Source organism: Megalopta genalis, chromosome 3, assembly GCF_051020955.1.
Source record: "Megalopta genalis isolate 19385.01 chromosome 3, iyMegGena1_principal, whole genome shotgun sequence".
Lineage (NCBI taxonomy): Eukaryota > Metazoa > Arthropoda > Insecta > Hymenoptera > Halictidae > Megalopta > Megalopta genalis.
The window spans coordinates 23,795,366-23,818,870 of NC_135015.1; the positions used below are offsets into that span (position 1 = coordinate 23,795,366).

The following is a 23,505-nucleotide window of genomic DNA, read 5'->3' on the forward strand; positions in this document are numbered from 1 at the left end:
ATGCTCGTAATGTGCGTATGAAATTTATTTTTTACAATATAATTTTCGTCTTCGATTCTGCAGCATCGAGTATGCGAAATAATGAACAGAAAATATACAAGACTGAAGAGCGTCGTGTAAGTGACGATAGGCTCTACGCTAATTTGTAAAAATTTGTAAATACGGTGTAACATAAAATTTCACATAAATATTTTTGATTTTTATAATAAAACTGGTCATCATTTCTCTGACTGCACTTCTTTGTGGCAGTCCCTCGCGCGTTAAGATATTACGGGGAAAAATTAATGTTTATACAAATAATTATTTGAATTTTTTTTATTTCAAGTGTTGTACAAAGTTCGAGGTGAATGTTTCTTACATTTGAGAATCGAATTTGTAGTTATTAGCAGGAAGCTTGTAACGATTAACAAGAAATAAATACCCACGATTTCTCTGCTCTTTAATTGGAAAATAACATTTTATTTGTTATTCGGAGCAATTCATTTGTATCCTTCGAAAGCATATCAAAATGTAAGAGTTATGCGAAAGTTACGATAGGCTTCGTGCAAACGAGGTGATTAAATTAAACGAAGTAATTTTTAGAAGCAATTGTTTATCCTAAAAATCATTCTTGGATGTTAGTATCCAAAAATGATTTTTGAGATAAACGATTACTTAACGGTAATTTAGCCCTTCAAAGATGACAACCCTGCTCTCATTATCTCATCGATCAAAAGCAGGTTACTGGCGATGATTGTGCTGAAAGTACATGATTATTATTGTTAAAGAGCACGAACAATGTGGGATACATAATAAGTATTATTTAATGAAATCTATTTACCATGAGTTAATAATTTGTTTCTTTACGTTGTAATTATCGTAAATTCCAGCATCGGTAGGTTTTAAAGCTTCGCCCGTTGAAACATCCAAACCCACCGCTTCACCCAATGAATTTCTTTCCTCTAACAATTTTACGATCGTATCTTGCGCATCGAATCCGCTATTTATTGCTGCACGTATCAGATGTAGAAATTATTCGTTAATTTAACTAGTAATTGCAATATCATGAATAACGTATCTAAAATATTACCAAGAATTTTCGGAATGATAAGTAGTGCTTCTGCGTAAGCTTGCACGCCTAAACGCTGTTTTCCTTTAACTTTCTCTTTGTACTGTTGAAGCTCCTGACTGGCAGCAACTTCGAAAGCTCCGGCCCCAGGAATAAGAGCTCGATCATCAATAGCATTCTTGATAGCCCTCAAACCATTCCTGACAGCATCCTTTAATTGCTCCAAAGTGTACTTGTTTGGTCCCTGAAAGTTTCCATAATAATTTTAGAAATTATAATTTATTGGATTCGAAAATATTATTTTGATAGCATTACCTTCAGTAATATTGTCACAGAATTTGGTTTCTTACATTCTTCTATGAAGGTGTATTTATCTTCTCCCTAAAATGAAATAGTACTTGTATTATATATCGCGTACGAAATAATTATTTAAATATTAGATTATTTACCAATACATGTTCGTATACAAGTCCGGCCCATCCTAAGTGCTCTTCCCGTAAATCGTCGAAGGAATTCATGGCTGTTCCGCCGCAAGCCAAAGACAAACGTTCCATATTTCGACGCTTTGCTCTGCGCAGAGCGATAATATTTTCTTTAGCGAGCATGTCCAAAGACGGTGGGTCAATTCCTTTCTGATTTATTACAACGAACGATTTGTCCGTTCCGTCGCACAACTTCTTTTTCAATTCAATGATTTTCTTCACACGATTATCTATAAACTCACGTTCTGCTGCTACAAGCTTTTCACGTTCTTCTGCAGTCTTATAGAAGAAACCGCTGTTTACCTAATACATGTAATTTTATGGTAAATTATCAATTAATATAGATATCGATTTATTTTTAAACACTTACCTCGCTCTTCTCATATTCTAAGCTGACATTACATGTTAATATATATGCATTTTCTAATCTCTTAGGCATGTCCGGATGCCTGGCTCCATGATCCGTTACAATACCACGAATTAAATTAGTGTCTGCCGCAGTTCTATGCTTCATCTCCATCAGTTCTACCATATGCAAATCAATATCTTGATCTTTTTGCCTAATAGCCAATACAGCATCCACGCAAATCTCTGTCAGCTTGTCAGCGATAAGAGGATGAACTTTAGTCCTAAGAGAAGTTCTTGCAATGTCCATCAAGCTTTCCTTTGTAGGCTCGATATTAATCTTCAAGGAGTCTAATACTTCCAAAGTTTTTGCTTTAGCAAGATTGAAACCTTCTGTGAGCATTCTAGGATGAAGACCCTCGCATATATAAATATCAGCTTGTTTGAGCAGCTCCCCGATAAGTAACACAGTACTGGTTGTACCGTCTCCTGTCATATCCTCTTGTGCAGTAGATGCTCTGGCAATAAGCAATGCTGTTGGATGTTGTATCTGCATTTCATGCAATAAGACATTGCCATCCTTTGTGATTTTAATGTCACCTGCTCCAGACACCAACCTTGAGAAAAACAGTTTAAATTACATATACGTACATTCGATAAGTGAAAGTTTTAGAAAAATGTAAATTTTGACATTTACTACATTTCCAGAAACACATTTGAGACAATGAAATTGATGGTAGAAAAAAATTGAAAATTGTCATTTTTAGGCTGCGCCGGAACCGGTGCTTCGTGAATCATAAACTTCTCCTAATAAGGATAATAAAAGTGAGATAGACGCTTTTTTTGCATCTGTATGTTTAATATAGGATGTTATTTCATAGTTTGGTACGTTTTCGTTTGTTCGTGTATTTAAACCAGCAAATTCAAGTAGATATATGATCCTAAGGTTTACACGTGAGAATAAATACATACATTTTCATGGTGCCTTTCGGACCAAGATTCGTCTTCATTACATCTTGGATTCCTTTCGCAGCGGAAATGTTCACCGCTAATGCCTGAGCAGCTCTCGCGAATTCAGCTTTTGGGTTTAATAGACAAATTGCAGCCATTTCGTCCAATTACAATTACACTTCTCAATATTAAAAAGGTCCCGACACGTTACCTTTCACAAATGGCTTCAACTGATTCGGGTATATGTAGCAGTACCCCTCGTAGACGACGTTCAAGCTGAATACAAAATCTAGGGACTTTTTCAGCTTGAATAAAAAGTTTATTTAGAGAGTAACTAAAAAACCACAATGGTTAAACAAAATCGCTAACTGTTACCATTTACTGAGGAAACGATTGCTTTATATTTAGTTCATTTCATTCGAATCTACTGATCTTTGTTCAATCTAGAATCTAGATTCTAGATCGTGTGCATGGACCTAAAGAATAGAGCATTGGGAGCATAGGAACATGTATACATGGGTGCTGGGTATGAGTCATATGCGAAACAGGTGGAAACAGTGCCGCTATTTTGTTCTCCCTTCATTGAAAGAACAAATAATGTTGACACTTCTCTTTATACACAATATAGATGCAATAAATTCTTCTGAACAATTATATGCCTTTGGTTTAATTTTTTATGCCTTAATTTTGCCTACATTAATGTTTTTAGGCGACCCTACATTGTACATATGTGGCGCCTCTAGCGGAAAAACAATGAAGCTGCTTTCGATGTCCATACAGCGCCAATTAGTCCAGTGGCAAAACGCTCAAACTATTCGCCGAATTCGACGGCTGGTAATTCGGCGAACGGTTTGAGCGTTTTGCTACTGGACTAATTGGCGCTGTACGGACATCGAAAGAAGGTTCCTTTTTTCCCCACAAGAGGTGCCACATATACGCAATGTAGGGACGGCTGAAAACATTAATTTTGGCAAAATTAGGACATTAGAAACTAAATCAAGGATACGGAATTGTTCAGGAAAATCTATGTCGATATTTTGTCACAACCCCCGCAACTAGACTCCGTCCTTTCTGTTCATAATCTAGAATCTAGAACAATCTTTTAATAACCGTATTATACATACTATCACACATACGTATATATACATGTAGTTTGTAGGTTATACTTGCATGTGATTTTATGTAACAAATATTGAATAATGTTTAAATCATCAATTAATGGAAGCTTACGATCTCATGAATTTAATTTTCCGGGATGATTTCAGATTTTGAACGCGTTTTATAAGAACACATTCTCGTAAATTAGAAAATGATGTATTCACGTTGATTGTTTAGGAACTTTACGTCAGAATTTGTTATAGAATATCGTTGTCATGAATCCAAAGTATGATAACGAGAACATAATACTCACTGACGTTAAACGCTATTTTGCGTGTATAAACAATAGTTCTTTAATAAATATCAATATTCGTATTGCGATGAACGTTCATAGAGGGATTCATAAAGTTGCATATATTGTTGCAGGATCAACAAATTTATGTGAGTTTATTAAGTCTTGCATTTTAAGCTATTCTATTAAATATGAATGAACCATTGCCAATGTTTCAGTTAGATCATACTTGGACTTTACATTTGTGCCAAAGTGTAAACCAGCCAAGGATTCTGATATAATGAGATTGAAAGAAATAATTAATGTACACAATAATATATGCATATTAACCGGAGCAGGAATTTCTACGGAAAGTGGCATTCCTGATTATAGGTCTGAGAATGTTGGTTTGTATGCGAGAAGCAATCGCAGACCTGTACTTTATAAAGATTTTTGTGCAAGCAACACTGTTAGAAAACGCTACTGGGCTAGGAATTATATCGGTTGGCCAAGGTTAAAGTTCTTCCACACAAAAGTAAAGGCAAATGTACTTACATTTATATGATATGTTCCTTTAGATTCTCCTCTCTCAAACCCAACGATGCTCATAAATTATTAAAGAAATTAGAAGATACGCAAAAAGTTAGATGCATTGTTACTCAAAATGTTGATAATCTGCATGTGAAAGCAGGCAGTAGAAGAGTGATAGAATTGCATGGAACAGCATTCAGAGTAATGTGTCTCGATTGTGATCACAAAATCTGTAGATATTATTTACAAGACATTTTAGATAGTCTCAATCCAAATTTTACTGTAACTGCTCAAATGATAAGGCCTGATGGAGATGTGGATTTGTCGCAGGTAACTAATATATGTGTATGTACTTATCTAAAAGTACCCTATCAACTTAACTAACTCTATACTTTCATAGGAACAAGTAGAAAAATTTATTGTTCCCAACTGCACGAATTGTGGCGGCATTCTGAAACCTGACATTGTATTTTTTGGAGACAACGTACCACGTTGGGTGGTAGAGAGTGTACAATATAATGTCAAACATTCTGATTTATTATTGATCTTAGGCTCTACAATGACTACATATTCTGCTTATAGAATAGCGTTACAAGCCAATAATATTGGAATACCTATAGCTATATTAAATATTGGTCAGACAAGGGCAGACGATCTTGCAAGCATCAAAGTGGAGGGTAGATGTGGTGAAGTACTCTCAAGAATTTTTACAGTAGATGAGAACGCAGAACGTACAGAACAATAATATATATCCATTAAATAAATTAATTAAATAAACAATTTTAAAACAGGTTATCCACCTTTACTTTTTAGTTAAGTATGGGAGGAGGAGGGGGACAATTTTTAGAAATTAAATAACGCGTGAACCAATAGTTCAAATTTGACATTCTTGATCTTCAACAATTTGTAATATTTCCGTATATCGATCCTACATCTTACATTGCAATAATTAAATCTGTAACATTCTATTTATTATCAACTGTTGGTAATTAATAGTTTGGTTTAGTAGTTTGAGGCTTCTACCGTACATACCGCTGTAGGACGAAATATGGCAAATTCGAAATGTTGTATGGTAAAAATCCACCTTTAAAAAATATACGTTATTTCTTAAATGAAAATAATACCAAAATTTTTCTGCTCTTTGGTTCTATATTTTTTGTTTCATTTCTAACATTGTGGAAACAATTTGTGTTCTTTAAATTTATGGCTAAACAATATACATATACGTGCAAGATAGATTCTTGCTCAATTGGCTAGCTTATTAATCTGAATATCTGCTGCAAAACAAACTCTAAATTGTCATCATTATTTGTCACTTCCAAATCCCATGTATTCACGTCATCCAAATTGCATTCAGTTTCCGAATCATCAACACCTATATAAAATATACATACATCGTTAGAATTTAAAAATTAGAAATAGAAATATTTGTTCACCTGGGACAAAAATCCAGCCACGTTTTTTTCTTGTGGTATCATCCGATAAGATACGAACTGTTTTACATGCACTTCCAAAATTTTGCATGAACCATTGAATGTCAGTTTTTCTTCTTACATCACTCACTATCCATATTGATTTGTCGTGTACTATAGAAACAGTACATATACCATACCATCGACGTTATTATGATATTTTAGAAGAAAAGATTTTCACAGACAACAACAAGTCAAAATTCTTTACCATTATACATATCTAGAGCTGCACGACAAAAATAGCCATAATCTCGATTTCTAACGTTTTCTCCCCATTTGGCCATTTCAATTCGATATTTTTCTTTATATTCTCCATCTCCTAAAAGTCCATCGATGTCAAGATTCATAGATTTTGCCCAATGAGCTTTAATTGGTCCCGATAACCTAAGGATGACACTATCAGGTCCGATCCTGGAAGAGTATATGACATACAGATTTAAGATATAATTTTGTCTATTACGTCTAGTAAAACTACAAATTTTTTACCTTTCATGCAAAACATTCGTAATAAAATCTTTCCCGGACTTCCTTTTACCACTAAATAATAAAATGATTCGTGGATTTGAAGAACTTTTAACATCTATTGGACAAGAGTTGTCTATAACATTTTCGGCCGCCATTTTTAATTCGTGTTATATATACTAGTAGAATAAATTATTAAAATCGTAAAGATTAAAGCGATTATGTGTTCTTCTACTATTTTTCCCGATTGCATAAAATTAGTTGTGCAATACATTAAAAAATGACTTGAAGACATTATTAAGGCACAGTATACCTTATATACAGTATACTATAACGTATACGGCCGCCTTTAATTAAATTAATATTCCACCTTTTTTCTATAAAAAAACTATTTGTTTTAATAGTATTTTTAATACTTTTTGCTCTAATACGATTATAATTGTACAATTTTATAAACGTGTCTAAGTTGTGGAGTATATATATAAGTAGTACGCAACTTGTACGCTTTAAGCGACAATGCATGAAATTATGTTTCATTAATGGTACTGGCAATTACAGGAATACATTAAAAATGAAGAAAAGACTTTTATAAAGTTTTTATTCCGATAAACTCATTGAAACAGGAACCTATTTCTTAGATTCACGAAGCGCTTTACGTTCCTCTGCCCTCTTTATTTGCTCTTTTGGTTTCAAGTTATGCTTCTTTGCAAATCGTTGATTTCTCAGGAATTTCAAGTCCATCTGAAAAATTTAATTGACAATATGTGTACAAGAATTTCTATTGCTACTCCACAAACTAGCATATTTTATATAAATATGATAATAAACGATGCGGACATAAAATCACAGTGTACATAAAAGAGATTTTATAATTCCATAAGACGCTATATATTTAAACAAAATGAATAATTTACTTACGCCAAGCGTAGATTCGTGCCTATATCGTTTTGGTTTTTTAATGCCATTCCGATGAGCTTTACGATCTATAAAGCAGCAAAATATGCAATTGTGTTTAATATGTAATACAGTATTAATAATATACATATTTTTCTGTTGTACTCACTCTGATTGTGATTAGTGTGATTTTTGGATTTTGCCATGTTTTCCTATTGTAGGATCTAAAAAAAATGATTTAAGTATACACAAATATATTGTCAACAGTGATATGTGAGGTTAGACATTTCCTCAAGTAAACTTTTTATGTTTGCATTATTATTGAAAAAGAATAGGAAATACTTTCACAGAATATAATTATTACTAATTTTTCAGTTACATTACAATAAACATTAAACAGATTACATAGATATAAATCGATGAAACTGCGTGCACTTACGACACTTGTACGAAGACGGACTCACAGAGAAAAAGAGAAGCAACATTGACAGCAGCGCCAATTAAACTCTTTTCGGGATGGTACATTGTACGTAAATAAAAAATTAGAATATTTTAAATTATCTCATATCTTTCCAATATTTTGAATAAAATAAGGGAGTTTACACAAATAAATGGATAACATTTTATTTCAACGTTTGTACATATATAAAACGAAAAATAAACTTTTAACATAGTGATGTTTGTTTATAAACTACAAATTTAATTGTATCTTAACAATTTTGTAAAATTTAAAAAATTTTACTAAACTAATTTGGTCTCGCATATTCCTTATACATATATATATTATGAAATAAATAGACACTTTGTTTTTGTTACAAGTTAAAATTACATATGTATTTTCACCATACATACATTAATACTGGCCTTATGTAAATAACTTCAGTATGTACAAATACACTTCTTTGTTTTCCGTGTGTATGTTTGTGTACATAAATATACATATAACGTGTTTGTACATGATCAGTCAGAATCACAGATAGAAATAAATATCAATTGACCTATTAAAACATATAACAAATAAAACATAAACAATATATTCAATAAATTCTATTCCCATTGGATATTACTCAAAGGATCACAACTGTATGAATTATTCTTAAGATTACTCATAAAATGAACGAGTCTAACTAGACTCTAATTAGAATTTGTACTTGATTTCCATAAATTTTCCAAATACATCAGAATTTATAAACCTGAAATTTGTTTTTGCAACACAATCCAGTCCATAATTTGCTGCTGGATTTGTCTTTTCTCTAAGAGAACTTGTGCCGCTTTCTGAAATTTCTCCTCGTTTCTACGTATATACATTTTCGCATCTTGTTCCAACTGGGTAAGCTTCTCTGGGCGTATCTCCACCATCGACAACATTTCCGTTAAATACGGATTAAAACGATAATAAACGTGCTCGGGAAGGAGATCATTTAGCATCGTATGTACAGCTATTGGTACAGAAAAATATCGTTATAGGAATAAATATTTCATATATATATGTGAAACTCCGAGACAGAAACTTTTAGTATTATTATAAAGCCTATTATACCTTCCGTATCGGTCGCACTGTCTAAAATTTTATAAAATTTCTCTTTCCAGCTCGAAATTGCGATTTCCATAGATTCATTGCTGTTTTCACACATTCGATTCGGCGTTCTTCCAGTTCCAAACGAGATCACGCATTGGATCGGATTATTTGGCCACAATTGTTTGGCTTCGTGTAACGCAACCGCACATGGATTATTTACCAGTATACCTTTAGGATTCAGAAAACCAATTATTTTATAATATTCTACTACTTTTGTTGAATAAATACGAGAAACCGTACCTCCATCCTGATGAAGAAATTCACCATGTTTAAATTCTTCAAAGTAACTGGGAGCTGCTGCAGATGCTCTTATAGCTTCCCATAATTTATGCTTATGAGATCCCATATATTGACTTTCTACTCTGTGTGGTAAAGTGTAATTTCGAAACACATAAGCCATCACACGTTCATGATTCACGATTGCAGATATGGCTGAGAACTGGATAACAATTCGAATTAGAACAGAAATTTTTAATTTGTTCGTTTTCTTTTATAGGTACCTTTGGTGTATTCGGATCGCGAACAGTTTTAATCAGAATCTTATCCCCTAAATGATCTTGCAATAATTTTTCCCACAGTGCTGTATCATAGTATGCATGACTCCATACCAAATTACTTGTACCTTTTATCGTGCTTTGAGTGAATATTTTTATACTTAGTTCTCTGTACAACTCTGAAATTTCACTCAATGATTTTTTTTTATAGCCACCTAAATTATTGAATATATTAGTGCTATAAACAATATTTATCGTTACTTGAAGAGTAATATTATATATTGTTTGCATACCTAAAACAGCAGCAAGAATTGCTCCTGTACTCACGCCGCATATGTAATCAAACAATTCATGCGTTTTCTTCCCTGTTAACTCTTCAAGTTTTTTCAACATTTCTATGACCAAGACACCACGCATACCACCCCCATCAATGGAAAGAATTCTAATTCCACGACCAGGCAATGGATCAACATGGCCTAACACTGCTAGCCCCTCTCTAATCGATGCTGTAAAACAACAGATGCAGATCAGATCAGAATTTCTGAATTAAGGAGCGGATATTCGTGAAGTATTTTCTACCTTTTATTTGTTCGTCTTTAGTTCGACGTTGAGTTTTGAGTAATACTCCAATTGCTCCTTCTTTGATCGCATAATGTCTAGCTTCTGGATACTGATCAATGTGAGTTAATAGATCTTCTATTCTCCTCAATCTTGAAGCATTTGATTCAGCAGTTACAATACTGTTTAAAACATGGCGTGTTCTAGACACAATGCTGTGCTTTGATACATTTTTATGGACATTTATTTTCCACTTTGGTGCTATTACCAGAGCACCGGTCCTAGTTTGACTGGTTAACTTAAACATCAAATTATCCAAAATTTGTGAAAGGTTATAAGACTGTTCCTTGACTTCTACTTTTCGTTCGTTTACGATATCTTCGTCTATTTGCTGCAAATAGAAAGAAAGAAGTTCAAAATTACAAGTTGCAAGATTTTCTTTTCTTTCTTTCTTTTAATTACCTGATATGCTTTCTGACTTTTAACAGAATCCACAACTTCTTTTTCGGGTCTTATTAAAATTTTTTGGTTTTCAGTTTCATTCTCTTTATATTTGTTTGTGTTTTTTATCTCATCATGATTTGCATTCTTCACATTTATAATGGGTAATTGCTTTTTTAAAGTATTAATTTGTGCATACGTTGCTTTCTGTAAGGTTTCCAACCAATCTTTGGAAAAATAAATCTGAAGAGATTTATCGTAACCAGCTTTATTAATGTAGTCTTTCAGCTGTGCCAAAAACTTCGAATAATTCTGCATGGACATCTTGGTTTTCCAAAATGTATTTACACGATCGAAGAACTTGTACTTATAAATGCTTCCACCATTGTTTCTATCTTCTGTGTTACGAGCCAATTGTCTGTAATATAAAGAAAAGAAAAAATACTATATATTACTATTATTCAAATTAGTCACTGTTCAATTACTAAGATACAAAATTTGTGAAAATAGAGGCTCGTACGACAGAAACGAGAACTGAATATGCTGAAGTATCTGTCATAATATTTTGAAAGCTTTAAAAAAACAAGTGCATTTACTAACGAGGGAAATTAACAATAATCGTCTTGTAATATTAATTTTTACATTAGTGGTTGTTGCTCATGATGCTTGACAGTCGATTATAAATATTTGACTTCAAATCGGGCAAATAAATTTCGTATACACACCGAAGAACGTTGGCCTCGACAGAATTGTTAAAATCAGCTGTTGAACAGATCGAACAGGATTCTTTTAGCCTTGGTTCAGCAACAAATCATTTTCCGCGAAATAGCGTGAATCATTCTATTGCAACAACTATTAATTTTAAATGTTAACCTAACGTTCGATCTAATTCTTATACGTACATAATACGTACGAGTTCAGTATAAAAAGCATGCGCGTAAACACACGTATATATACATACACTAACGCAATAAGAAATAAAATAATGCAAATGGAGTGTGGGCTGACGAAATACGATAGGAAATAGATTATGAGTAAACCGATTATCAAAGAAATTTTACTTACCTCGTCAAAGAAAGATATTTCCGATAATTTCGAATGTTTATACTTCTTGTCATTCCTTTCGGTGATAGAGAACGAAAGATAGTATACGAAACCAGTGAAATGAATGTTTCTAATAATACAAATAATATTTATTGTTATCACTGAACAGACACTAAAAGAACTTAGTTTATTTATTTTCTTTCGATGTTTCCACTTGCACTGTTCTTTTTAAGTATACAGCATAAATTTGACACATCAAGCATAGGGAACTGTCTGTCGGTGAATTGTTGCTTCTAAACTAAATTCGCAATGGTAAAACGTACCTTATATAAAAGTGGTTCGAACGCATTTGGGAGGGCTTGATTTGTAAATAAAATCACACGACACCGTTCGACCAACGAGAATCGTTGGCAACTGTACACGAATATTTTTGTACCTTGGGTAGGGATGAAATTTGTTGTTGTTGACACTTTTCATACGTACGAATACACGTTATTTGCATCGAGATTCTTATGAATTCAAATCAAAAACAAAGTGTACTTCGTAATTGCCTAAAAGAAATTGCACGTGACGCTTTTTAACGATATATTACATATTATGAATAATGACATGGACACAAGTCACAATAACAAAGCTGTAAACATTATTAAAATAGTTTATTTAACCTGCAAACACGTCATAGAAATAGAGAAATAAAAGAAAAAACGGTATACAAATTACATATTTATCCTACCGATTATTATCCTCTGTACTATTTCTGGTTTGTAATTTGTTAACAGGATTAATCATGTTTCGCGTCCTCTCTCGCAAAATAGGTGATATTTCTAAGTGGTAATATTTTACAGAATGCACGTCCTCGTAACAGACCTTGTGGAACAACCCCATACTCGCGAGAATCATTCGAGTTGAAGGTATTATCACCTTCCAACCACACGTGGCCATTTGGTACCTAATAAGTAGTGCTGTTAGACACTGTAGTAACTGCATGAGTTAGTCTCCATAATATTGAGACAATGTACAAGATCTATTGCTTAATATTTTCGACTTCGAACTTTAGCTTCTACAGGCTACAACAATTCATCCCAATGTTACATACTATAATTCCATTTTCCAGTTTGTCTCCAGGCAATCCTACAACTCTTTTACATATATGTTGTTTAGGGTCTGAAGGACATTTAGAGACAACAATGTCACCTTTCTTGATGTTCTCTGTCCGAACAGATATTCGTTCTGTCAGTAATACATCATTCGTATACAATGTTGGTTCCATTGATGGTCCTGCACACTATACAATAAAAGTGTTTGTTTTCATTGTTTCCATGTTTTTCTTAATGTCATCAGATTTCAGTTTTCTTACCACCACAATATCTCCTATGTATTCATATATACAGTGTAGTACACAAGTGTACAGAACAGTCCTGCTTAAAGTTTTACAAAAAAATTTAATAAACATAGTCATTCAGAAGCACAACTAACATTATTATAGTTTATATAATAATTTAAACTTTGCGATTGCTCTTATTGCAACCTATTTCCTGTAAAACCATATGAAACTTTGAACACGTAAGTTGTTAATATATGTCAATATGCAAGAATATATAAATTTTATTTACCATTGACACATCTGTATAAAGACATATACATTACCTAATTGATAAATAATTTTCCTCCTCTTGTTATTGTTGTTGTAGAGTAATATTCATTGGGCAAACACTTGATTTGCTTGCCCTGAAACAATATCATACCATTCTATATAAGACAATATTATTATTAGTGTCTTACTATAGTGCATTATACCGTCATTGACAATTTGTCGTATACACCTGACAATGTATCAGTATATATATAAATTAAATGTGCGTGTTCAACATTTTTACATCGGTTGCAATGTTTGTTCTCCACAATAGGTTAAGCACCTATGTTCGCACAACGTAAAAATTGGTATTATTCTACAGACGATATTTTCCTCTCATATTCATTGTTTTCATCTTTTTTCTTTTTATACAACAATATATTGTTTAATATGGTCGTACATGTAGTAAAGTATTTAAATCAATTTTGAAATGCACATTTATGCCATCAATGGTAAAACGTTGAAACCGTTAGTCAATTGCACATGTATCGACTTGTAATTGTAAAAGCAAAAGCGACACCTGCAAAGTGGACTGGAAATCACGCAGGGTTTCTGAAATATCGACATTGCTAAAAAAAACTGAGGTTTTTAAACATTTAAAAAATATAAGACAAACAAGAGGAGATCATGTTTCATTAATTAACACGAGTGTTTTTATTAATTCAAGAGAAAAGTGAGTTCGAAATTTTATTCTATCTAAATTAAATAAGCAACATTATAAGGCAAACACTGTTTTTTTTAAATAAACAGGCGTTGCGTATCGGTATTATTGGAAGAATAAATCAATAAACAATGCGTTTCCGTTAAATTGTATATTTCATTATAAATTGTCTAGATCTTGTATCGGTTTTTGTAATTATTTTCCCTAAACGTAACATTCGAATGTCTCCTAATAATTATAAGTAAAGTCTCAACCATTTAGTTTTTTTTATTTTGTTATAACGTTAAACAAAAATGTATTGTTCCCTAGTTGCATTAGTCTCGACATGGGGAAATGATTTGAAAAGGTAATCGGTAACTTAATCAGTGCTATTGGATTCATAGGACAAACGATTTTACTCTGACGTCGAGAATCTTGAGCAATTATCGGGGAGAATCGTGTGTACACCAAAACAAAATGTTGAATTTGAAGTGCGTTACGGTTATCGTTATCCAACCTTTATTTTAGGTATTAAGCCAATACTATCAACTTATTGCTTTCCGTTAGGGATTCAATGATCTTTTCTTCGACGATTTTGGTAGCAGACGTGTGTCAGGAAAGTATCGAAATTTCATAGAATTTCCTAGGATCCGTGCCGTTACTACTCGCAATCAGAATATACATATGCATGTAGCAGCTCGACACTCTCAATCTCCGCACTTCCCGTCTCTTCTCGCAGAGTAAAGAAAAATAAATTTGCAAACAGTCCAAACTTACAGAGACTATAAAAATAATTAGTGTCTAACGACTGGTTCCAGGAGTTTTTTCATCCTCTTTTTATACATGTTTTTACTCTCCTTCTCTTTGTTTTTTTTTTGTGCCCGTTGCTTGTCTACAACCTCCTACTTGTGTGTACTATGTCCATTATGAGTCGACTGCGAATATTTATGCATTTACCGAAATTTCAAAATCGAGTCGAACAAAAAAGTTCATTTATTCTATATCTTACTTATGGATTATCAAGTTTCGTTAGAATGTAGCAACACGAAAAAGCACATGAAACTTTTCAAACTTGTTCAACTGTTTCCCACCAACCGTATATATCTTCTAAGAATAATACACACTGCGAATACTCTGAACAACGTGAATACACAAAATCCGCAGTCCAGTCATGATTTAATAAGCAACGATAACGAGTCTAATACTGTTCTTTGAAAACGTTTTATAACGAGTTCGTCTCTGTTACTTTACATGATATACTTGTGATTATTAATATATTGTTCGATTAATTAGTTCTTCGTTACGCAGATGTTTTTCTTATTATTACTTTTATTTCTTTTTTTTTATTAAATACGCATGTCTCTCGTGTACCAGGAATTTTCGGAACTAATTGTAAGACGATAGAGTCTCTCGCCTGATTCGATACAATTTTGATTAAACGTTTCAGTGTTCTTTGAATTCGCAGAAAATTCAATATGTATTTTGCGAAAAATTCTCGTGTCTCTCGAGAGTAGTGGCGCATATTTCTAGACACTTCGATCGTGAAATCATGCAATTCAATATATTTGAAACGCCTGATTAACAACTTTCAAACGTTCCAATACTGTTTATTTTTTCATCGAAGAATTCTTTGAAATGTTTCTTTATTTAAGTAATAATTCATGTTTTAAGTTTTCGATATTTTTATCGCATACACTCGTCTCGCAAAGCCATGATTATTTGTTGTTCTTTTGTTGTCTTGTAGTACAAGTGTTACTTGCAAAGTCTAAGTTTATTGCACGTATTCGATATATTGTCGAAATAGTATTTTTTTTCAAGAATTGGCTCTCATTTTCGTCTGTATGGCGTTGCAGGCATCTACTTATAATTGGGGTTTCTTTCTCCTCAGCCAACAGTTCTCTGGAATTTCCTTCGGATAATCTGTTCTATTATACGTAGACAGCTTCAAAATACTTTTTATCACAGATAACAAACTTTTATTTGGTGCAACGAATATTTTCGTAATAACGGCACAACCGTTCAATAAAATCTCATTTAAATTTAACTACTGGACGAAGAAAGAAAAGGAATTTCAATGATCTCCGATAGCATCGATTAAAAAATAAGAATCAAAGAATTCGAGTTAGCAAAGAAACACGGGTAAGAAGAGTAAAATGATAACTTTTCGAACGCGTGCAACACAAAATGTGCTCTGGTGTTTTTCTTTTTTTTTATATATATAAATACTTCGTATAAAAACAAATTTGTCTTATGTCGTGTATGTATATGCGTACACAGATGTGTGTATGTATACACATATATTTATTTCTCTGCAGAAGAATCATAAGTTCCACCGTAAAACTATTGCTTAAGTGCTGTCTTTGCAATTGCATTCCTCCTTGATAAAATTAGGGAACATTTCGCTTACGCTTATTTCGATTAGAATAGAAGTATGTTTTCGTTTAATAGTATCAAAAGAACTTTCCGTCTCTACATTATCAATATAAAGCTTCTTTTTTTTGTTACTATTAAATATATGTTTTGTAAACAGTGTTTTGAACGTGACGAATCTTGGAGTATATATATATATACAAAACTATATGTACATTCTTCGTATTATACACACCAAACTATTTAGTTCAACATCACTTATATCTTTGCTACGAGTAAGAACTGCTAGTATCCAACTACCGATGAAAATAAATAATAAAAGAAGAGGACGAAGTGTGTGTGTGTGTGTGTGTGTGTGTGTGTGTGAGAGAGAGAGAGAGAGAGAGAGAGAGAGAGAGAGAGAGAGATAACAGATGCTGGAAAGAGTTCAACGAGCAACTTGGAAACGTCAAAACGAAAGAATCAAATATCAAACTGATCTGGCTTGTTCTTCGAGACGTATAACAAAGATATAATTGATGTGTCTCGACTTTTCATACGTGTCTCAATCTTCTGTACATGCACACCACACATGGCATCGTTCTATACGCAGATAATATTTTACAGTACGATGTACATCCTCGTATCCGATAAAAGATATAATTTTTTACATTTTCTATTCTACAAACTGACTCTACAGAATGTTTACAGCTTCGAAGTGTAATAAGAAATCCCATACTTCGAAAAAAGATTATAGGAGAAACGGTGGAGGGTTCGCCGATGAGAATTGACATCGATCGGTGTAGCGATTTTAGGACTACTTTCCCAAGCACGCGTTTCTTCTACCGATTTCGATCGCATCAGATAGAATTCTGGATGGAATGCTTTCGTTAGTCTTATAAATTACATTGAACTCGCGCTTATAGAAAAAACCGCTAGGCAAGATTTACGCGGGAATGCACCTTCTGACAAAAGACGCGAAGTATCCAAAATACTTTGAAGACCATAAGATGACCGTAGAAACCAATGGAGATAGGTTTCAGTTGGACACTGCGGCAGCCACACTGAATACCTAGAAACACGTTGATAATACTTTGTGTGGCTGTTGAATGGTTCGTATGGCTTCAAAATGGTTACGAAATGTTCAAAATCTTAACGAGTTATCCTACCAGCTTTAATCAGGGTTAAGCCGCTAGATCGCAGAGATCAAATTAGTGGAGTGAGATTCGTTTGTTTCCTCTCTTTATGTTCATCCTTATGGCCTATCTCGGGGTCTCACAAGGCTGTGCTTTCAATCGGCGACGTCGCCCGGTTAGGCGTGCAACACCTGTCGGGAGTATGGCACAAATCCGGCGTGTGTCTGCCATCCCTTAACTGAACAAAGTCCAAATCCGCGAAAAAATCACTCCTCATGGTGCCTACCGCACTGTCGGAGCCGAAGCTGTCTTGCCTGCACAGATCCACATTCTTGTAACAACCACTATACTCTGCCAACGAGCTGGGCAGCTTGTTGCCGTCGTATACAGATTTCTTCGGATCGGAATCTAACTCGGAGGGGTCTTGGATGGCCTGGACACGGTGGTTTCTCTTAGTCTCGGCGTTAATCTCTGTTTGCACGTTGTATATGAGAAGATCGTCGTTCTTCGAGATGCTCGTGTTCGAGTAGAGGCTGTCGGTGTAATACAAATTCTTGTTCTTCTGGGTATCTTCCTTCTGCAAAGTATTCAAAGGAGAACACTCTTTGCAAACCTTGTCCTTGTTAGCCGAGCAGTCTAGTACTGTGAGGCTCCCTTGTCTGGACAGAATGCTACTGATGTCGGAGGCGTTGCTGTCCTGTCTGACTATCCTTTCGTTCACCGGCTCATTATCGTTCATTTTCACCGAGCTTACGGTTAGTTTTGATTGCAGCGAAGTACCAGCTTCAAATTGATTATTAATCTGCGGCGAAAACGCATTCTTTGGTGTTTCCTTTGTAGGCGAGATCTTTGTTCTTCTCAAGTACGAACCTACCGACTTCGGGGTCTCGTTACTTCTATCACCGGCTTTCTTCGAGTCCGTGTTGCCACTTTGGCTGTCCTGCTTGTACTCCGTCTCCGTGGTGCTCGCGGATTTGCCGATTTGCCTCAGGTAGGCGCTTACGGAACTTGCATCCGGCATCTTGAATTTATTCTCCAGCTTGGTCTTCACTATTTCCGGTTTCGAGTTGATGTTATTATTGACCTTGTACGAGCATTTGCTGTCGACAGTGTATTCGTTCGGAGTGTCCGATAAAATGCACGGACTAGCTCTGCCTACGTACCGGACATTCTCGATGGTGAGTATTCGTTTCAGATTACAGTCGGACTGTTCGGTTTGCTTTGTGCAACAGGTTTTGTCGTCTTTGTTATTGTTGGGGAAACGCGACGACGATTCAACAGACTTCTGCCTGGCAAAGCATCCGGCGAAACCACCGGTCTCTGGAGACACGATCGTATCGAGCTTCTCGCTGCTGTCTTTCGACCTGGAATTTTGACGCGCGTACCGACTCGTGTTCCCTGGTGATTCGTTCGTTTTGCTGTTCTGTCTTGTGTACCTTCCCTTCGAGGTGATCGCGTCAGGCACTTGAAGCGTGTTACCACTCTGGACAGATTCCTCGCGTTCAAGAGTACTATCGTCGCATCCGCTGCACCGTTTCTTCTCTTGATGGATCTGGCCCTCTTTTATGGGTTTTAGTTGCGGCGCAAGGGTATCCGGAGTGGTTGACTCGCTGGTGCTTGTACTGGTCCCGGTATAGTTCCTGATATCGAACTCCAGATCCACCGGTAATTCAGCACCCACCGCTAAATGCATCGCCAATCCCTCTAGCCAGACCTGCATCAGCTCGAACGGTGGCCTCTTATCGGGATTCAAGTCGCAGCAGAGGAATGCTATCCTGTAGAACATCTCGGGGCAATTCAGGCAAAATTTCTCTTTAAAAACATTTTGGTTTAGACCGAAATCCGACGATCTTGGCAGATAATCGGGGTCAGCTTGGACTCGCCCTATGATCTCGCACACAACGATGCCGAAACTGAATATGTCGACCTTCTCGTCGTACTTGTTGCCCTTCATCATCTCGGGGGCCATCCAATACGGATTTCCCACCACTGTGTACCTTTTCTTCCGTTCTTTCTTGGACGTTCTCGCTTCTCCGTCGGAATGTCTACTGTATTTGCGATTATCCGGCGAATTACCGTTCTGTATTATTCTGGCCAGACCAAAATCGGCGACGACCACAGTTTTGTCTTCGCGTACCAAACAGTTATGCGAATTCAAGTCTCGATGAATGATGTTCATGGAATGTAGATACGCCATGCCGGCGGCGATGTCTTTCGCGAAGGACGTCCGCTGTTCCCACGGCAGAACTTCGTTCGTGTCGTGGAGCAGAGCTCTCAGAGTTCCGCCCGCTATGTACTCTGTGACCAGATGGAGTTTCTTGTCTTTGTAAAGCACCCCAATGAATCGGAGAACGTTGTTGTGATGCAATGACCGCAGTACGGCTACCTAATAATAAAATAAAATATCCAATCAACCTACATACATAGCAAACTATATCGGGAGGTTTTACATTAATATCATTTGCAGAAGACTGACCTCTTTCAAGAAATTCTTCTGAGCTTCCTCGTCCACTCTGTACAATTCTTTCAATACCATGACCTCGTTGGTGTCTCTGTGCGTCACCTTGAATACTTGGCCGAAGAATCCTGTGCCCAAAAGTTCTCCCTTCACCAGGTCGCTGGCACGAAATATTCTTTGATTCTTTGGCTCCACTCGAAAGGACCTTGTTCTGCTCAAGTCGCATGTGGGATTCGTTGTAGATCTACAATAACATTATACGCTTAGTACTATACCTATTACAGAAGGAATTTCCGCGATACTTTTTATCCGGTAATAAATTCCATACCCATCGAGTAATCTCGACATGGAGCTGCTGCGCTCCTTGTGCATAGGATCTCGCGTCCTTCTTAATTGTCTGCTTCGTGTTCCGCTAATGTAACCTTCGTCCCGTCGTTTGAACAACCGTTCTTTGCCCTCTGTACTGGTTTTTGGACTTCCTATAGATGTCAACATAACCGCGGACGGCGAAGAATAGGCGGGTCTTCGCGAAACTGCATCCGGGTCATGCTCGATGGTCAACTGAAAAAAATGAATGCAGTCACATTGCATTAGTTACTATGTTCAATGCAAGAAAAAGAAAATGATTTGCAACGCTGATATTCACCTGTAGAACGGTGTCCGAATGTTGTATCAGATTTTCTATGCTTTCTATGGGCTGATCCTTGACTGGTGTACCATTTACTTCGAGTATTCGATCTCCAATGTGTAAGGAAATGAGATCACTGGATACATTCAGTCTGTAACACGTTTCGCGTGACATTCCCAATGTTTATAAATAGTTGTTGTAACAATACATGCAATATTTTGCGTGCATTTAACAGATATTCGACCATGTGCGATCATATTATAATGAGAATCAGGAGAGATATTTATTAATCAAATTATCGTTGGGTATCGAATGGCTACTTTACATTCTTTTGCAAGCTGATACGCAGAAAGGTGTAATGTGTACAATGTACAAACTCTAATAACTTCGAAATGGTGCAGTACAAACGCGTAAAAAAAATGTAACGTGAAATATATATATATAAACAAACTATAATTTCCTCCTTGATATGGTACATGCTTACAAAACAATGTAATACATATTAATATACGAACAGTTGATATTTTAGACAAGATACCTATATTGCACAAGATACGTATTTTGCGTGCAGTTAAGTGGCAACTACCAAGTACACACACCTAATTAATAAACGACACAGTATCTAGTGCATATTATTTATTTATTATGCTGTACCTATGATTAGAGAAGTGGCAGCATAGCCTAAATAGAACCTCCATCACAGAGGCCAGCAGCTTACTGATCTTTCCACGAACATTTCTCATTAACCTGTGTTTTAGTTCAAAGTTATTAAAGGCTGTGATCTATAGCGATTCTTAAATACCACAGAATTATTCATGCAAGGTTAAATATTTTAGAGAAGCTTTATTAATGTATAATTTAACGTTGTACAAGAACATTGTTTGTTTTAGAAATGAAAATTTCCTACTCTTGTTGTATACAAATCTCTTGATATTTTTAATTGATTTCTCATCAAAGTAGACAATTCTCGCGCGTTCGATATAAAGTCGTTTTAAACGAAACGCATGCATTCTTCAATAGCTAGAATTTATACTTGAAACGATTAAAGCAAAAGAGGCAAAAAGGCAAATGGGTTTCAACATTTTTCGATAAACAATACTGAATGTAGACAGAAAAAATATAATAAAAGAATGTATAAGTAAATTGTACACAGTTTATATACATACTCTGATATACGAAGCAAAGCTCCACAATTTCTAGGACTAGGAGTTGTGTCTAATGTCAGTTTGATTCCTCTCTGCTTCTCTGAATCGGAAGTGGTAGGAGGTATTTCCACTAGCCTGATGCTGTGCGGTTTTCTAGCAAATGGACAGTTGGCTGTCCTATTGATTGGTTGCATTTGCCTCTTGTAACAACATCCGCAATAGAGTTTGGACCTTTCAACCAACGCGTAACTCTCTCCATCCCCGATAAACGCTCCACAAGAGTTGCAGGCAAAACATTCTGGATGAAATTTGTGATCTCCTGCCAGCATAACAGGACCTGTGATGATTTGGCCGCAACCTTGGCAGGCCTCCCCATAGGCAGCCCAGTAATCATCCTTGCAAAAAAGCAAACCATCCTTCTCAAAGTACCACGATGAGAGACCAACGTCGCAAGCAGAACACCTGCAAAGATAAAAAATTTTCTTGATATATCATTCAATTCATAAATACCTAAATTATCGAAGTTCCTGGGAATCCATAAATTTGCTGAATCTTGAAATAAGGGAAACCTCGAGTTACCTATGGCAGGCAGTGGTCATTTCGTAAAAGTGACTTAAACAAGAGGGAATTCCGCTTCTTTTTTGATATCTTTAATTCTAAAAATTGGTAAGTCTATTTTAGCAGGATTTTAATGCATAATATTTAGAAGACAAGGACCATTCTGTAACGATTACATACCGAAAACAGTCGATGTGCCATATCTGGTTCAGAGCCTGGATAAACTCGTCTTCGTCAATGGCATTGAGACAACCAGCGCAAGTTATTGTCCCTCCGCTTTCCCCTCTTGCTTGGTCTAACATAGATCAAACAAAAAAATTATAATTCTGATCTCAACAACGAATTCTTGTAATACACAGGACGACAAAGAAACTTCATTCGATTCTGTTTCTCTGAAATGTCACGTTCAGTTGGCTAGCAGAAATGTTTACATAGTTTTTCCTTGATCCTGTCTTGTATATTTACATACACGTAGACGCGTGTGCTTTTTTGCAAGAGTCCTAGGATGTTGTGAACGGCGAATCCGGCGTCGAATTTCGAATTCATCGAGCTGGTAACAGTTGCGAAAACAAATCCGTTCTGATGCTGCGGAAAAATGAACGCGTCGGGGACGTGCGGTACGCAGGAAACGTGATTCACGATTAAACGTTTAGGTAAGCATCAGGGGAAAGCTGGTTCCATACAACCAGTATATCAACTGGTATATCAACCAGTGCGTCAACCAGTATATCAACCAGCTAACGACAAACTATAAGATTCTCTCGAGGGGGTTTTTCGTAATTGTCAATTAATGAAACGTGTCACCTGGATCATTATGGGTCTCCGATACGGTGGCGCGTTAACGATCGTGTTATCGGGGAACGTAGCGATCGAGGAGAACGCGTAAATAAAGTGTTGCGAAGAGCGTGGGCCAGGAGACTCGGAACTCGGAAGGCAGGACGCCCACGCGATCCGCGAAGCGTCCAGCGAACCACGCGAAATTCTCGGTGAATCGTTTCGTTGCGACACAAAGTCGGAAACGTTTTCACTCTCTACACTGTGAATCCATTCACTTTCATCGGAATGCAACTCGGAACTTTCGTCGAAAAAGACGTACCGTTTGACGAAACTTCATCCATCACAGCATCTAGAACTGACACGCTCCCACTCCGCGCCTCAACCACCGAGTACATATACATACATAGAGCGCGCACAGTTTCGCGTGGGCGTTGACAGATGTCGCAGATGGAGAATGCCGCGAAATTTCAAACGTTTGAACTATAAACGTTTCAAATGCCACGGCACATCT

At 35.8% G+C, this 23,505-nt stretch overlaps 7 protein-coding genes across 19 annotated transcripts; 1 reads left to right on the forward strand and 6 right to left on the reverse strand.

The window, feature by feature from the left end:
• Positions 1 to 300: 300 nt before the first annotated feature.
• Positions 301 to 3,098, reverse strand: CCT6 (chaperonin containing TCP1 subunit 6). Its single transcript, XM_033473492.2, has 7 exons — positions 2,848 to 3,098; positions 1,901 to 2,492; positions 1,498 to 1,833; positions 1,364 to 1,429; positions 1,070 to 1,292; positions 821 to 989; positions 301 to 738 (listed from the first exon to the last, which is right to left on the reverse strand). The coding sequence occupies exons 1-7, from the start codon at positions 2,982 to 2,984 to the stop codon at positions 666 to 668; spliced, it is 1,596 nt and encodes a 531-aa protein (XP_033329383.2). The 5' UTR covers positions 2,985 to 3,098; the 3' UTR covers positions 301 to 665.
• Positions 3,099 to 3,744: 646 nt separating this feature from the next.
• On the forward strand, positions 3,745 to 5,517 carry LOC117222038 (NAD-dependent protein deacylase Sirt4). Of its 3 annotated transcripts, none has more exons than XM_033473494.2 (5): positions 3,745 to 3,998; positions 4,092 to 4,365; positions 4,435 to 4,708; positions 4,774 to 5,056; positions 5,127 to 5,517. In XM_033473494.2, exons 2-5 carry the CDS (start codon positions 4,200 to 4,202, stop codon positions 5,469 to 5,471), a joined length of 1,068 nt encoding a protein of 355 aa, XP_033329385.1. In that variant the 5' UTR covers positions 3,745 to 3,998; positions 4,092 to 4,199; the 3' UTR covers positions 5,472 to 5,517. The 3 variants fall into 3 exon arrangements, with proteins under 3 accessions (XP_033329385.1, XP_076376541.1, XP_033329386.1); XM_076520426.1 differs by having other exon boundaries at positions 3,745 to 3,981; XM_033473495.2 differs by having other exon boundaries at positions 3,746 to 4,365; positions 4,439 to 4,708.
• Positions 5,518 to 5,855: 338 nt separating this feature from the next.
• On the reverse strand, positions 5,856 to 6,844 carry Pmvk (Phosphomevalonate kinase). Its single transcript, XM_033473496.2, has 4 exons — positions 6,685 to 6,844; positions 6,407 to 6,609; positions 6,163 to 6,312; positions 5,856 to 6,101 (listed from the first exon to the last, which is right to left on the reverse strand). Exons 1-4 carry the CDS (start codon positions 6,816 to 6,818, stop codon positions 5,980 to 5,982), a joined length of 609 nt encoding a protein of 202 aa, XP_033329387.2. The 5' UTR covers positions 6,819 to 6,844; the 3' UTR covers positions 5,856 to 5,979.
• Positions 6,845 to 7,241: 397 nt separating this feature from the next.
• Positions 7,242 to 8,070, reverse strand: RpL29 (ribosomal protein L29). 2 transcript variants are annotated; one of them, XM_033473498.2, is made up of 4 exons: positions 7,994 to 8,070; positions 7,724 to 7,778; positions 7,579 to 7,643; positions 7,242 to 7,401 (listed from the first exon to the last, which is right to left on the reverse strand). In XM_033473498.2, the coding sequence occupies exons 2-4, from the start codon at positions 7,758 to 7,760 to the stop codon at positions 7,288 to 7,290; spliced, it is 216 nt and encodes a 71-aa protein (XP_033329389.1). In that variant the 5' UTR covers positions 7,761 to 7,778; positions 7,994 to 8,070; the 3' UTR covers positions 7,242 to 7,287. The 2 variants fall into 2 exon arrangements, with proteins under 2 accessions (XP_033329389.1, XP_033329390.1); XM_033473499.2 differs by having other exon boundaries at positions 7,960 to 8,050.
• Positions 8,071 to 8,162: 92 nt separating this feature from the next.
• LOC117222036 (calcium-independent phospholipase A2-gamma) lies at positions 8,163 to 12,159 on the reverse strand. 3 transcript variants are annotated; one of them, XM_033473490.2, is made up of 8 exons: positions 11,692 to 12,159; positions 10,648 to 11,044; positions 10,207 to 10,576; positions 9,921 to 10,133; positions 9,634 to 9,842; positions 9,374 to 9,572; positions 9,095 to 9,301; positions 8,163 to 8,993 (listed from the first exon to the last, which is right to left on the reverse strand). In XM_033473490.2, the coding sequence occupies exons 1-8, from the start codon at positions 11,742 to 11,744 to the stop codon at positions 8,740 to 8,742; spliced, it is 1,902 nt and encodes a 633-aa protein (XP_033329381.2). In that variant the 5' UTR covers positions 11,745 to 12,159; the 3' UTR covers positions 8,163 to 8,739. The 3 variants fall into 3 exon arrangements, with proteins under 3 accessions (XP_033329381.2, XP_076376530.1, XP_076376531.1); XM_076520415.1 differs by having other exon boundaries at positions 9,634 to 10,133; XM_076520416.1 differs by lacking the exon at positions 11,692 to 12,159 and adding an exon at positions 11,352 to 11,554 and having other exon boundaries at positions 9,634 to 10,133.
• Positions 12,160 to 12,311: 152 nt separating this feature from the next.
• Positions 12,312 to 13,795, reverse strand: LOC117222040 (mitochondrial inner membrane protease subunit 1). 2 transcript variants are annotated; one of them, XM_076520437.1, is made up of 4 exons: positions 13,318 to 13,795; positions 13,028 to 13,205; positions 12,767 to 12,955; positions 12,312 to 12,619 (listed from the first exon to the last, which is right to left on the reverse strand). In XM_076520437.1, the coding sequence occupies exons 2-4, from the start codon at positions 13,127 to 13,129 to the stop codon at positions 12,452 to 12,454; spliced, it is 459 nt and encodes a 152-aa protein (XP_076376552.1). In that variant the 5' UTR covers positions 13,130 to 13,205; positions 13,318 to 13,795; the 3' UTR covers positions 12,312 to 12,451. The 2 variants fall into 2 exon arrangements, with proteins under 2 accessions (XP_076376552.1, XP_033329388.2); XM_033473497.2 differs by having other exon boundaries at positions 13,028 to 13,795.
• Positions 13,796 to 14,100: 305 nt separating this feature from the next.
• On the reverse strand, positions 14,101 to 23,378 carry LIMK1 (LIM domain kinase 1). 7 transcript variants are annotated; one of them, XR_004490614.2, is made up of 9 exons: positions 22,649 to 23,361; positions 22,398 to 22,512; positions 21,681 to 22,121; positions 21,169 to 21,261; positions 20,533 to 20,665; positions 20,215 to 20,447; positions 19,905 to 20,130; positions 17,462 to 19,814; positions 14,101 to 17,364 (listed from the first exon to the last, which is right to left on the reverse strand). XR_004490614.2 is itself a non-coding variant. In XM_033473563.2 (9 exons), the coding sequence occupies exons 3-9, from the start codon at positions 22,256 to 22,258 to the stop codon at positions 17,568 to 17,570; spliced, it is 3,393 nt and encodes a 1,130-aa protein (XP_033329454.2). In that variant the 5' UTR covers positions 22,259 to 22,315; positions 22,398 to 22,512; positions 23,022 to 23,361; the 3' UTR covers positions 14,101 to 17,567. The 7 variants fall into 7 exon arrangements, 5 of the variants coding, with proteins under 5 accessions (XP_033329454.2, XP_033329455.2, XP_033329452.2 ...); XR_004490613.2 differs by having other exon boundaries at positions 14,101 to 17,384; XM_033473563.2 differs by adding an exon at positions 22,239 to 22,315 and having other exon boundaries at positions 14,101 to 19,814; positions 23,022 to 23,361.
• Between the last annotated feature and the right edge of the window lie 127 nt (positions 23,379 to 23,505).